The sequence below is a fragment of the Periplaneta americana genome, chromosome 13, assembly GCF_040183065.1.
Source record: "Periplaneta americana isolate PAMFEO1 chromosome 13, P.americana_PAMFEO1_priV1, whole genome shotgun sequence".
Lineage (NCBI taxonomy): Eukaryota > Metazoa > Arthropoda > Insecta > Blattodea > Blattidae > Periplaneta > Periplaneta americana.
In genome coordinates, this window is record NC_091129.1 from 17177553 (window position 1) to 17193416 (window position 15864).

At 35.8% G+C, this 15864-nt stretch overlaps 1 protein-coding gene across 2 annotated transcripts in view; it reads left to right on the forward strand.

Moving 5' to 3' along the window:
- Window positions 1-15864, forward strand: part of LOC138711768 (kinesin-like protein KIF23) — a 79652-nt gene that overhangs the window by 25593 nt on the left and 38195 nt on the right. For both annotated transcript variants that reach the window (XM_069842960.1, XM_069842961.1), the window contains exons 5-8: window positions 1418-1556; window positions 5930-6129; window positions 9614-9718; window positions 10867-10952. In XM_069842960.1, the coding sequence (XP_069699061.1) occupies window positions 1418-1556; window positions 5930-6129; window positions 9614-9718; window positions 10867-10952 (530 nt within the window). The remainder of the gene's footprint in view (window positions 1-1417; window positions 1557-5929; window positions 6130-9613; window positions 9719-10866; window positions 10953-15864) is intronic.

Below are 15864 nucleotides of genomic sequence, written 5' to 3' on the forward strand. Positions count from 1 at the left end.
TGTATCGCATGCAGAATGGAGACAGACTGGGTTGTAAGACCCTCAAACAATACATAGCAGGTAGCAACACCCTCACACTCTGTAAAGAGAAAATTTTGTCTCACGTGTTCACAACAGGACTGAATCCTTGCAGTTGGACTAGTCCAAGTTCGAACAAAATATCTAGGGGTGAAGATTCTGGATTTTCTCTAATATTTTGATGATAATGCATTAAAACTAGTTAAAAATGACAAATACCTTAATTTTTACTTAAAAAATAACTTTAAAATTTCATAAAAACTGCAAAAAAATGCCCTATTCTAGAAAAATATAAAAAAATCCAAAAAGAATATAAAATGCTTAATTCCACTCAACATGTTATGAGTCATGTTTATTTTTAACACAGCACCACTCTTGTATCATATAAAAAAGATTCAAATAGGGAGAGTAATTTTCAGTAAAATATTGTGACACTTAATTCAACACAATAATGTTACTTTTATTACAACAACAATGACTTTCTATAACTGAATTTAAACACTCCCGTCAACAATGGGTATTTCACTCCACACAGCAACACAATAGTCGTTATTGCACTCCACAGACGACAATGACAATTCACTTGGATTATTGAGAACAACAATGTACTCCTAATCTCAACCAATGTTCACAAAGCACTATTTACTAAACAAAACTGTCAGGTCACAGTTCGTTTGCCTTGGCTAGTTCTTCTAGCTCATTCACTCAAGTTCACAGTATATCGAACCCAAGACTTCCAGAGACAGTCCACTGGACTCGAACTCAAGACTTCCGGAGACAGTCCACTGCACTCGAACTCGAGACTTCCGGCCGTATTGCTTCCGCCTGGATGCTCACTGCTGCTACACAAACTCACTCAAGTCGAACCCCGGTCTCGAAGACTGCTTCACAAAAACTGACTGGCTTGCTGTCCAAACTAAACTGGCTTTGGCCCTCTTCGCGTCTTATATTTATTACCAAATCACACTTCGTGAACCTTCGACCCAGGAAATTTCTACAGATGCCGAGAGGATGGCGCTTCTCAAGACTTCTCCGGATTTCTCTGCTCAGTCGCAGTTGCTTTCTTCTCCCTTTGCCACGCGCCGCACCACAGTGCTGGTCTTCCTCTCTCCCTGCACAAAGCTGCCAGTATCTACGTAGCTTTTCCCCTCTCTGCGCCACAGCGTGCCTTCCTTCTGCCGGATGCACGCGAGGTCTTTCAACATGGCGTCACAATATTTTGAAATTTTTCATTCACAATTCGATATAATTTCATGCAAAGCTGTGATGTAAATTGTTAGTGCATACAATGTAATGTATAATGAAGTGTGAAGAATTTCCCTGATACCTTTGCTTTTTGTTGGAAGTTGTAGAAACAAAATATTAATAAATAATTAATTTGTTCCTTCCATTTTTTTAGGCACCACTTGATAGTCAAGGGGAAAATGTATTGCAAGACAGGAAAGCTATATGTGTAAGTCAGCTATCTCTGGTGGATCTGGCTGGAAGTGAAAGAACAGATCGTACAAAGAATAGTGGTCAGAGACTTCGTGAAGCAGGTACTGTATATACGTAGTTTCAGAATTAAAAATAGTTATTTTAGAAATGGTATACATAAAGGTAATTTGGAGTTTGTTCTTACGCTACAAATTCTTGCTATTGACATCATTAAAGAATTTATTTTGATTTTAAGGGTATGTTTTATAAAATGAAAAGGAAAGAGAAATTTTATATGAACACTAGAACTGTGTGTATCTTTTACCTGCATTGTGAAGATCATTTATATTACGAATATAATTCATGTTTCATCACTACCACCAACTAACTGCCCCTTGTCCAAAGTGAATATACAGTGAAATCTCAATCCATCGTTTTTTGGGAAACAGGCAATAATAGTGATAAATAGGGGAAAACGATAATACTGGGAAACCATAAAAATTACCGTATTTGGGCATATAATAGATGCTACAGAGTTATGAACATATCCCACTGTTATCTAGATCAGCATTTCTCAAACTTTTCTTAAGTGGGGACCATTTTTTCAAATCAGAACAGCTCCATGGACCAACTTACTCTTGTTCCCTTCGAAAGCAAGTTTATCATTTATGTAGCATATTTTAATACCAGTATAGTTACATTTTAATGTAGAAATAATTAATTAAAATTAATTTAATTCAATTAATCTTATATTAATATTAACTAATTAAGTTAATGTTAATAGAAGAAAATTTCTTATATCGTCATCTGGAAAAACAGAAATAAAAAAAAAATCAATGCAGAAACATGCCCCATTTTCAACATGTAAAGATGCAATTTGTTCTTTTATTGGTGTACGACGTACAGTACGTGACCATTTCAATGTGCAGACTGGGTGTCAGCAAAATTATTAAGAAAATCATAGATACATGAAAAGGTTCGATACTTTGATCCCGTTATGAATTCGGATGGTCCCTAGCTGGGTTACAGGCACGGCGCCAGATGTGCAGGGAAAAGATGGCGAGAAACACCACATTCATAGTGCTTTAAATCCTTCTTTTTTTGCTGAGAGTAGAGTGGGAAGTCGATAGACAGGTAGGGGTTAAATAAATTTCATAAAATGTCAGTACAGGGAGAAAAAGTGAAAGGCGATTGCCATGTGTCATTTACAAACTCTGAAATTTTAGGCTATAGTGTGATATGCAATTCATTTGAATTTTATTTTTTCTCCTGTCTTTTTTGAAGAGTCACAAGGGCAGACCTCGAGGACCACAGGTGGTCTGCGGACCATAGTTTGAGAAACGCTGACCTAGATGATTTAAGGGGGAATGCACACATAATCGATACTTTTAATTTTTAACAATAATCATAAATAATATAAAATCATAATGGACATTTATCGTAATATTTTATTCTTGTTTGTAAACTTGCGATAAAAAATCTGTTGTTTGCTTAAATAGGGTATAAAGTGAACAACCGAATGGTTAGTGATTACACTAAATGCACCTTTATTATTGTAGAAAAATCTGCAATTAGCTTTCATTTCGTCCACATTTTCCGCCTGACTTCTATAGTGAATTTCTGATAAGAATAATACTGAAGTAAACAGAAAGCTAGAGTTTTACCACCTCTCCACACCATGGCATGAAATCATGCGTGTGATGAGGATGACTACGTATTAGAAATTACAGTAGTGTGCAAATTAATCCGAACAACGTAATTACTTATGCAAAAACACTCAAACGGGATAAAAAAAGGATCTAAGACATACCTCAGTAATCTATGTGGCCTCCCTTGTTCCTAATAACAGCTCTGAGACGATTTGGCATGGATTCCACTAATTTCTCACAAATATTCTTCATTTCTTCATCGCGAAACCATACACCAATGAGGGCAGAAATCATCTTCTCCTTTGTAGAACAATCCATTTTTTGCATTCTTCTTTTACAAATTGACCACAAGTTCTCAATGGGGTTGATGTCGGGTGAGTTGCCTGGCCAAGGGAGTACCTGAATATTCTTCTTGTTGAAGAATTCTGTAGTTTTTCGAGATGTATGGCATGGTGCCAGGTCTTGTTGGAACACACCTCTGCTATCCGGAAATGATTTTTGCAGCTGGGGTACGATTCTGGTTTCCAATAAGTGAATATATTTGTCAGAATTCATCATTCCCTTGATAGGTATTAATGCTCCAGGCCCTTCATGTGTAAAACAACCCCAAAACATTACTTTAGGGGGGGGGGTATTTGGGTGCTTATTGGAGATGAGCTGCTGTTACTTTTTCGGATCCTTTCCGTACGTAAGAAACACGGTGGCAGTGGACCTCGAAATGAGACTCATCGGAAAAAAGTACATTCTTCCAGTCATTCACTGTCCAGTGTTGATGTAATTTTGCCCACATTAAGCGTTTTTTGCACATAACAGGGGTTAGCAGTTGCTTCTTAATAGGCTTACGAGCCCTTCGTCCAGCTTCCAAAAGCCTATGCCGCACTGTTGTGACGTGAATATTCGCCCCAGTGGTAGCCATTAACTCGCGGGTTAAGTCGACAGCAGTTAGTCTAGGATTTAATTTACTTTTCCTGACAACTAAACGATCATCTGCAGGTGAAGTCTTCCTTTTCCGGCCACAGTTTCCTTTTTTCTGGGGTGTGATGGATCCAGTCTCCCTGTATCGTTTTATGATCGAATTAACAGTAGCCAAACCGATGTGACATTCTGCAGCAATTTGCCTCTGTCTCATAGAAGAATGCTCTGCTAATGTTATAATTTTAGACCGTTTTCGTGGAGTTGTATCCATTTGTGAAGACGACAGAATGTACACAGGATTGCAGTATTAAGTCTTCAACACAACTGAAATGCTTATAAGTACAAAACGACAGGCAAAATGTCACATGTTATAAAAAAATAATGACAGACCTTCAACAATGGAATTACACGTACTACAGATGTCAATTAAAGCGGTATGAGCAGCTGTGAGGCCAACAATGACAGAAAATGTAAAAATATGTCGTGTTCGGATTAATTTGCACGCTACTGTAGTTCGCTATTCTTTAAGAGATGTTGGTCGTTACTGATAATTTAGACAAGTGAAGTATGTGAAAATCATAAACCTAGATTCGTGACATGTTCGGAATGCAGATATGTGTTACCACAAATCCATTCCCATAAAATTAATACTACTGTTTAAAGCAGGTGGACTTCCATTAGCCCATACTGTTGCATTACATCCAACTAGAACCTGCGTCACAAATTAGATCTATATCATATCGCATGAAAATAATGCTGAAACTTGGCTAGCTCTTTAGTAACCATATAATGATATTTGTCTTGTATGTGCATAAGCATATAAACATATACTGAACATAATGTCCAGAAACACTTGTCACTATGGAGATTGGCATCTGTGTTGTAGCACAGCCGACTGTAAACAAGTAAACGACAAATCACATTAGATAAGATGAATGCGTAATATATTCCATAATAATACTGAATCAAGTATTTATACACCTTCACATCGTTCTTGTGTGGAAAAATATGATTAATCAATAAGTTACTATAAAATTGCATTTCTTTTCAGAATCTAATACCTGAATTCATAGCACATTTCGATAGTAGCTAATTTCCATATTAACAGACTATACCAAACACATATGGAGAGTTCGCATGCTGCACTAAGATGACAGTGTAATACATTTTACATTTCTGCGCGAAGTTTGACACAGTCTGCGGATCACAATCTTCTGCATCCTCTTGCTTCAAAGATAATAATGGAGAGCAAAAAGTTCGCCCTTTCAAAGTAAAAGAAAACTATCCACGCGGGAAGATATGGCGTCGGGACTGTGATTTCTCAATGATCGATGCAATAAAACAATAGTTCGAGGAACAGTGGGACTGAGAAAAAATAACGTTATGTATATGAGACTATTTCTGTGACCAAAACAAAGCAGGTGAAAAGGTAGGAAAACGACGATAATGGGAACAATGCATTGAGGTTCCACTGTAGTATGTAATTTTGCAGAATTTAAGACTTGAAGTAAATAAGGGTCTGAATGACATTTCGTAAAAATTGTGTTCTTGCTGAAATAATAATTTATGTATTAACGTAATATATTTTTATGAATTAATTGACAATATGGGACTAATGGAGCTTGTGAGCACTGATTGAACACCATACTTCAATTTTTTAAACACGTAGAGGCATTTCTTGCAAATATATTTCGTTGTTCAATACTACCTCACTTTCACAACATGACTAACATGCACTGATTTTAGTCATCCTATTTTCTAAACTGTACTAATATCTGCAAAGTATTTGTTAATGCCACAGCTGGTAAGAGTGAAATGCTAACAGAGTGAGAGGCCTTGTCTAGGAAGACATTCGTAAGCTCCATTGCATTGTATAGTATTATCCTGTATTTATACTTATTTAAACTACTTTTTAAAATATTTACTTTCAGGAAACATCAATAACTCCTTAATGACGCTAAGGATGTGCCTTGAAATATTACGAGAAAATCAGATGTATGGAACAAACAAAATGGTTCCTTATCGAGACTCGAAAATGACCCATTTGTTCAAAAATTATTTCGATGGAGAAGGTCAAGTAGAGATGATAATATGTGTGAATCCTAGATGTGAAGATTATGATGAGACTCTGGTGAGTATTAACTTCTTTTCTGGCAACTGTTCTGGCACAGTGTTTTTAAAAGGTGCGAATGTAAAATTGCAGTCATTTGCATGCGCATGTTCAGAAATTAATGTAATGTGGACACACAAAAGATCCATCAAGTAGTAATTTTATAATAAGAACCCATGACCTGTGAACGGTGACTATTCAGATATTGAGAAAATTCGGATATCAAGTGGAAAACATTGAAACTGAAGATAAAACCACACTGAAAAATGTTTATTCAAGTGCTGAACACAGATCAAGAAGTGACAATCATAAGACTCGTTCCCGGTTTCTGGTACACCTCAGTTAACTTTTAGTTACATAACTGCTCTTATGGATTTAACTGCACTGATAACTTGTGAGTTTCCTGAAAATTAAATGCAGATTTATCAATGCTTGTAACTAACAGTTGAGGTAACTTCATGTTTATTATCTTTTATTGTTCATAGGTGTCTCCACTAGTATTTTGTTAGTGATTTTTTAGTTATTTATAGTTACTTTTGTTTGCAGAAGTTTTCAGTGGTAATATGGATGTTGATACATAGTGAGCTCTGTACAGTACGATTATTTAGTCCTGACAGTCGCCAGCGATGTGTGCCTGGGTCAGGCAAGTCAATTTATAGTCCCGTCACTCTAATTTCCGGCAGCCAATCACGTTGCAGGTCGGCTACATTTAAACGTGTGCGTCTTGTGATTCGCTGATGAAGATGTAAAGCATTTCCTAAGGCTGGATAAATACTTAATATATAATCGCCCGCCATTTTTGCTCTTTCGTTGGCGTTCGCAGAAAGCACACGAGGACGTTATTTGCTGCTCAATTATGTGCTGAATTACAGTGCGTTTGATTTATTATCATAGGAGCTACGACATGATAATGTTTAACGGTGTGGCAAATAGATTCCTTGTCTGGTAGCTCGGCAACGAAAGAACAAAAATGGCGAACGATACTACGTACCTAGAATTTATAGAGCCTTGACTTCCTAAGACATAAGCAAAGAGGAGGAGTCACGCCGGGAATAACAGTGTCGCGACTATAGTTACGCCAAGGGGTGTTTGGGTTAGTCACTCGCTTGCCTTCGGAGCAGTTGGATGTCATACGTGTGGTAGAGCGATACATTTCTAGTACAATTAAGCTTACTGCATTCCTTTACTGACTGCTCGCTCTTATCTCTACTCTGGAGCTCTCCCCACTACTACTATTACTTCCCCTTTTTCGTGTCGCCGAGCTGTGAGGACTAAATTGGACTGTGCTAGTAAGTGCAAGGCTTTTTAATTAAAGAACCGTGTGATAAACGGTAGTATACATGTACACTTCCATCTCAATGGTAATATGATTAAAAGAGCAATAATTGTTGTTATCTGGTGTGATCATCGAGAAAATAATGCTACTGGAGAGAGGTCTAGATGAACTTCTGCTACAAAACTACAGCTGTAGTCAGCTGTGTGACTGGCAGCCATATTGATAGGCATGTAAAAATACATATTTTACATTCCTCCATATTAATGCTTTCATTTAAGTGTTCAATGGACTTATAGGAGCTCGAAATACCATTAGCATTAGTAGAGTACCCAAGAATAAAATATTCCTTGACTGACGACATAGAATCAGAAGTTGATGACGATGAAAATTAAGCTAGAAGTATTCGAAATTGTCTTTACAAACACACATTATTTTAGTAATATTATGGACGACTGGAACGCAATTGTAGGAGAAGATCAAGAGGGAAGAACAGTTGCAAAATATGGATTGGAAGAAGAAATGACAGACGAGAATCTTTGGTAAATTTCTGTAAAATGCAGTGATTGTTGGAAATGCATTATTCCAACAACTTAAACGAAGAAGATACACATGGATATGCCCAAGGGACGAAAGCAGATACCAGATAGATTACATACTGGTAATTAAGAGATTCCGAAATTGCTTAAAAAATGCGAAGACTCTATCAAGAGCGGATATTAACTCAGATCTAGTCCTGATGGGCGAAGTAGATATTCATCTGAAGAAGATAAGAGCAGGACAAGTGACGAAGGAATTGAACATGGAAATACTGAAGAATGAAGAGGAAAGAAGATTTGAAGCAAATTTTCAAGTGAAAGCCGCTACATTAGAATCCACACCTGAGAAACAATTATTGCCGGCAAATGCCTGTTGCGTAATACAATACCGACAGCAAATCTGTCATCTCGTTCATTTGTACACTGTGGTCAGTCTTCTTGTGTACTGCCCAGTTTCATTGTATCGCCTAATGGGATAATTTATTGTGTTTCATGCCACACCCAACACATTAGAGATGTATCGATACTGCGGCCATCCTCACTAAAGGTATGGTCACACGTCGCTACTTTTGCAGCGCTGCTGTACAAAAAACTGCGCAACTCTCGTACTGCGACATGTGAACAACGGTGCAACCCGAAAAGTAGCGGCTGCCGAACCTGCTGCTCGCTACTTTTTCATGCTGTGTGCAGCTTAGAAGTAGCGACGTGTGAACAGGGTTGCAGCCGCAGCATTTTTGATATCGGTTTTGTTGAAACTTTTGCTGCGGTTGTGACTAGTGTTGCCACCCAAATGTGCCAATGATACTTTTATTGTTTGGATATATTTTAATGTTAGATTTGATGAAAATAAATTGTTTGTAACAGTTATTAAATGCAAAACATAGTCTAAGCATATTTGCTGACGATATAATTAACTTTTTTTAAATTTTCTGTAGCCATAGTTTCAAACAGGAGGGTTGCCAACATTGATTACGTGAATATGCTGTTGGTTATCATTTAAGTATATAGGCGTTTTTAAAAGCTTCATAGTAAAAATAATGCCAATTTCTGAATACTAGTTAGGACAGAAAAGCAAATAATATATAAATAAGCTTTTGCATGAGTTTATTAATAATCCGAACATAACCATAAAATGTATATTGAGAAGTCAACAAGGAGATGGAAACCTGCAGCATGACTGAGGCTGCAAAAGTAGCGCCTTGTGTGTGAACAGACTCGTAACCTCCAGTTGCAACTTTTGCTGCACTCGGGTTGCGCAGCACGAAAAGTAGCGTGCAGCGCGCTACTTTTGGCTTACATGTGAACACGACACGCAACTTTTGCAGCTGCAGTACAAATGTTGCGCAGCAAAAGTAGCGATGTGTGACCGTACCTTTACATAGTGTTTTAGAAAAGTGCTGGATTAGTGTCTTAGTGTTTTCTGATGAACACTGCTGTAATGCTATAAGTCACCAGTATTAGAAAAAGTACAATCGAAACTTCCTGTAAATGTAATTTGAAAATTTGCTTCATGATCTTGTTATTTTAAAGATTTTTTTATTTTTATTTTTGTATAGTTAGAATGTTTGCATAATGGTATTGTCATCTTGTTCGAAAAAGAAAAAAAAAAAAGTAAGCCTAGTCTTTCACTATTGATAAGACATATGTGTGCATTTCCTGTACACTTACACTCACATGTGATATTTTTTTTCAGCTTGTAATGAGATTTGCAGAAATGACTCAAGAAGTTCAAGTTTCACAACCTACGCCCTTAAAGTTGGACTTCGGTTTGACTCCAGGCAGGAGGAAAGCTAATGAAGTGAGTTTACTGAAAAAAAGAGAAAGTGTGTTTGTAACTGACTTTTTTTTTTTTAAATAATCACATTATTATTAATGCTATTTCAGATGTAATTAAATACCATTTCAGTTATATGTTTTGTCACCCTTTTTTTCTTCAGACCCCCATAAAGATGTATAAATGAAGTTTTACTGTACTTGTCTTTTTCCATTACTGTCTTGCAAGGCTGGACACAGAAATTATGAACTAAGATTTGTAGCAGAATTACTGTATGTGATGTCAGTTTTAGGTAATATATTGGTATAATCTTTATTTTAGAGATGTTTGCTTAAGATTCTAGCTTTTCTATTCTGTATAGTCTATACTTCCTTTTTATAGAAGAATAATTAGGATGTGCATGTATGTGTCATACTAATAGTATTTTATTTAATGTAAACATTAACTGGAATTTACGTTACTGGTACCGAAATATGTTTTTGAACAGTATTAGACTCAGGACTCGGGTGACATGCCATCATTCTTTTGCTGTTTTACAGACAATGGTAAATATAAATTATATCGTAGTATTCTGACGCCAGATAGCCTGTGTTGTATCTCGTAGGCTATATTGTTTTCTTTTTTGGAGAGAGTGCTTTTTTTTTTTTTAATTCCAGGTATCTTCAGTTATTTTAAGATCATATTATAGGTACTTTTCATGAATTATGTTATGAGAGACTGAATCCTGATTATGATTATAATAAATTATTAATACTTTTCCTATACAATTGAATCAGTCGGAGCTAAAAGGAACAAAGTCACTTTTCACAACTTTTCAGGAGAAGCAAAGAGCATTTCACTAATAACACAAATGTATATATTTTTATATTAATATTTTTATGTTATAGAAGACCAAAGAACATTTAAAAGTCTGACTTAGTTCCTTCTTCCACTGTTTGATGCGCATGACATCCATTGTTAAAATGGTTGCTAACCCCAAAACTGCATATTTTGACTTAGTTCCTTTAGCTCCACCAGATTCAATTGTAAAAGAATACTACAAATTCTGAGGTGAGTGTAATCAATTGATACCTTATGTATACTGAATATAAATGAAATATTAAAAATATATCTTATTTTAATGTATGGTTTGAACCCGAAAAATGCCGACTAACAGTATATTTCATTTTCAGATTTTCAAACATGCCTTAAGAAAGATGGAAGAAAATGGTAATGCAGAGGTTCAAAATATTGACGTAGATATTGGACTTGTATACTGGTATGTCTTTTCTTATTTATTATTTTTATATTCTCTTCTGTTTTCATTTAACATTTTACTGGATATTGTTTCCTTTTATTCTTCTATGCTCTGCTTCTTTGTGTGTGCACATGCGTAAACTTGTGCATGTGTACTGCCTGCGTGCTTGAGTATTTATGAACTGTATGTATGAGAGAAAATGCATATGCCTTAGTCCAGAACTTCATGTATGAGGGGCATTCCGTATTGATTTACACTTTCAAATTTCCCATCATCCATAATCCGCCATTTGGCTTGTCATTACAAGCAAGCATGTAGTACATTAGTGTGCCCGCAGGTGGCAGCACGATACAGAGGAGTGTAATTCCTGCAAACTACAGCGCATTTCCCCAACTGCTGTCATTATGTCAGTGGACAGTATGGATAGTGATGGAGGAAATAAATTAAATATCGATTTATTGATATTGCAATATATTGCAAACCAAATTTCGATAAACGATATATATCGCAGAAAACATATCGATATATCGAACGATTATCGATATATCGCTATTCCATAAGTAAATTGTGTTTTCAGGCGTACATTTACTTATTACAATAATATTACTTCAATTTTAATATTCCTTTTTACCACTGAAATTAACATCATAACAGTCAAAAGCATAAATGTAAAATTGTAACAAACAATACATTTGCAATACCATATGATGTAGGTCCTAACCTAAATCAAAATTAGTGTGGAGCCAAGGGAGCTTAAATGATAAAGTGGGAAAGAGTTAAGTGAACTCTACATGGTTGAGTATTTGATATTCTAATGTTATATAGGATTCAATCCAGAACACAGATATCATGCTCTTTTCTACCTAACAACGTAATCATTTTTAAATATAAGTAAACAGAACTTGTAATTATTTTTAAATGTAAGTAAACCGTACTTAGAATGTTACAAGTTTTAACAAACTTCACAGTTGATTTGATACAATCCTTCTATAGTAAGTTCCCAGTGCAAGTTATTGTTACACTCCAACATTCCAAACAACAATGGTGATGATTACAGGGATAGAATTTTTATGCACTAAAAGATATAATAAGAAAACAGAATGTCAGCACTAGGTTGTGCATAGAAATCATAGACGTAAACAAATGTCACATCGGTATTAAATCCTCGTTTCTCTTTCCATTTCAGAATATAGAAATAAAAGTTTTGATACTCGTTTTGAGGTCAGACAGTTCCCTTTCTGGGTGGGAGTTGCTCCTGACTTGGAGAACATTAATAACAATATTAAAACAGCAGTAGACAAACCTCCTGTCTGTCTTACGTTCGCACACGCTGCATTTTGAATTTGGTGCTGCATATTAAACAGTTTGAATTCGAATTCCAGTCCATCCAATTAGAACAAGGTATTGAGTGAGGTTGCATAATTATGTAACTGTCCACCTTCAGTAGCACCATCTCTCGGGAATTATCGGAGTTGTCTAGTGTGGATTTTGTTGTTGTTGATAATGATAATAATTCCACCAAAAAATCGACAAATTTATGAGAAAACCGATATATTATATGATATATTGAATCAAAATTTCGATATCGATATATCGCTATATCGAAACGAAAATATTGGTATTTCGTAAAAACCGATATATCGTTCCCATCTCTAAGTATGGAGACTGATCATCAAGGACAGCACGGACGACGTTGTTTCTGTGGAAAGAGGGTGTAAACACTGCAGATATTCACAGGCAATTGGTGGCAGTGTGTGGTGAGCATGCACCATCACGAAAAACCGTGTACGACTGGGTGGATGGCTGGAAACATGGCCGCACATCAACGGAGAATGGAACCAGTTCTGGAAGGAAAGTGATTGTGACAATGCCAGTCAACATCTCTAGAGTGGAGCAGCATATTCTGGAGGCGGCCACAGGACGTGCCAGAATCACTCTGCACTGCACAGTGCATGAACTTCTTAAGATGGGGAAGGTGTCTGCCAGGAGGGTCCCCAAGTTCCTGACTGCAGGACATAGACAACAGCGCAAGGACGTGAGCAGTGATTTCTTTCACTGCCACCAATCGCCTGTGAATATCTGCAGTGTTTACACCCTCTTTCCACAGAAACCATGTCATCCAGCACTGTCTTTGGTAACTCTCTATGCTGTTCACTCGCGTAATGACAGCAGTTGGGGAAATGCGCTGTAGTTTGCAAGTATTCACTCCTCTGTATCGTGCTTGCAACTGTAATGACGAGCCAAATGGAATGTCTCTCATATACATACTTTTTTTACAATTTTTTTCTTTACTCGTGAACGCAAAAAGCAGGGCACTGTGTGGGAGATAGAATGTGTGAATTACCATGATGAAATACAAACACTCAAACATCATGTGCTAGGCTGCTGACTTGCATGTCTCGATAAAGAAAATTCTTGTTAAAAGGCCAGCAGAGAGTTCAATTATTCAGATGAATACCACCAAATATTCTACTTTCACTTGCACCAGTGTTAATGCGATGAGGAATATGGCTTGATGCTGTCTTATACAAGGTGGGGCATGGGAACCAAGTGTTTTTGAAATGGCTTGTACTCCGTCATTGTGAAAGGAAGAGACGTGCGGCATGTGACATTCCATTCCGTGGCTCATAGCATTTCACCTGCAGTCGGCATCACGGAGCAGTGGACGCATGTTTGCGTATGATTGTTTTCTTAGAAATGGCGAGTTGGTGACTGCGGTACGGCATGAGTTTTGGTACAGATTCAATATTAATGGCAATGATTCTGTTCCCGTGCGTGACACAATGTTATGTTGAGTTAACAATCTTTGAACAAAAGGTGCAATACTGAAGAATAAACCGCCCGGCCCCCAACACAGAGGGCGTACTCCAGAAAATGTTGACAACCGACACTGCGCAGCCCAGGACCCTCTGTTCGTAGACATTCAGCTCCACTTGGACTCAGCAATTGTACAGTAAGACGGATTTTGCATGACTATTTACATTTACATCCATACAAAATAGGTGGTTGTGCAGAAATTCTATGTAAGGGATTACCCCCAACAGTGAATTTCGTGCAGGATATGCTTGCACTCCACAAGCAGTATGAAAACATGATGATTGCAATGAGTGATGAAGCCCATTTCCACCTTAATGGAGCCTTAACAGAATATTAGATGAATTGAAGGACGCAATATGTCAACACATCACCCAAATCAACTGAGATCTCCTGGAAAGAGTAGAGGTCAATTTTCGTCAGCGCCTTCATCAATGCATCAACACAGATGGACTTCACATGCCAGATGTAATTTTCTGCTCATAATTGAAATGGTATGTTCTCACAAATGTTGGTCTACCAATAAATTGTGTTGAAAACAAAAACTAACTATTTTATTATTAATAAGTATTTAATGAATTTCAATCTTAAGGCATATAAACTTGCAAATGTTTATTTGCTATTTAATAACAATATATGAACGTTTTCGCCGTCTAGGGCATCTTCAGATATAACAAAACATATTATCTGGACCTATAATAACATATTATGCAAATAATGCGCCGTTACATGCCTCAATACACACGATTATCTAGGTTTCAGTTCTCTTAAAACCTCCAACACATCAACACCAGTACATACAAATGTAAGTATTCGAATGCAGTCAAAATTCATTAAAACAATTATATCCCCATATCAAAATTGAAAGTAAATTAATAGTTAATATTTTTTCAGTTATAGAACTTCTTCATTTATATACTTCAATAAACCTGAGAACACGTAATAGGATGTCATCACATCAGAGTAGCCATTTCAAAGTCAATGACCTCTAAGTAAGTAATCTTATAATAATTATTACTGCTGCCGTAAAATCTTTTACATATATTTGGTATTATAGCTCATCTAATTATTACGAATTATAATATTGATCTTTCTATTAATTTTCAATGAATGATTAAAAATCATACCCAACTCATGACTTATCTATTACAAAATTTATCGTACATTCCACTACATTCACAATCAACGAGCATTTATTCAATATCTCAACTAATTACACCCAACAGTAATTCTTTAACATAAACAACATTTTTAACGAGTAATCTTATAATAATAATAATTATCTGCGTCTCTATATAATAACTTGTCTATATTTTGCATTTATTATTATCTCTTAATCTCTATTTTCAGGTGAAACAATTACAAAACACACAACATCAACTACGAAAACTATCTTGAACTTACGACAATTCCCAGCCATGATTACTCTAAATATTTTATTATCTTCATTATAAAATTTAAATTTTAACATTGACTAATTTAATCACTGTAAATGCCAACGGCCTCTCTAAATAATTACAAAACACAAGAACATTAACTACGCATACTATTTTGTAACTTACGACAACTTTCAGCCATGATTACTTTAAATATTTTATTATCATCATTTTAAATTTTAAAATTAACATCATTGACAAATTTTAAACATTGTATATTAATTGTAACATGAGCTATATGTATAAAATAAAATATTCGTCCAGTCTAAGTTCAAATTCAAAGATTATCTCAATATTCATCCTGTTTCATGTTATATCTACATAAAGCTCATGAATTTCATGTACCACATATATTGTTCTCTATTTTCCTTGTTATTTGCACAATATGTTATTATAGGTCCAGATAATATGTTTTGTTATATCTGAAGATGCCCTAAACGGCGAAAACGTTCATATATTGTTATTAAATAGCAAATAAACATTTGCAAGTTTATATGCCTTAAGATTGAAATTCATTAAATACTTATTAATAATTTACCAGGCATATTGATATATTAAAATGAATTGTAAAAAAAAAAAATAACTATTTTATGATTATTTCCTATGCCCCACTCTGTATTATGCTCAATATCTACAAGCAGTTAGAGGTGGTTAATTCATTGGACTTGAGTAATGCGGCGTTT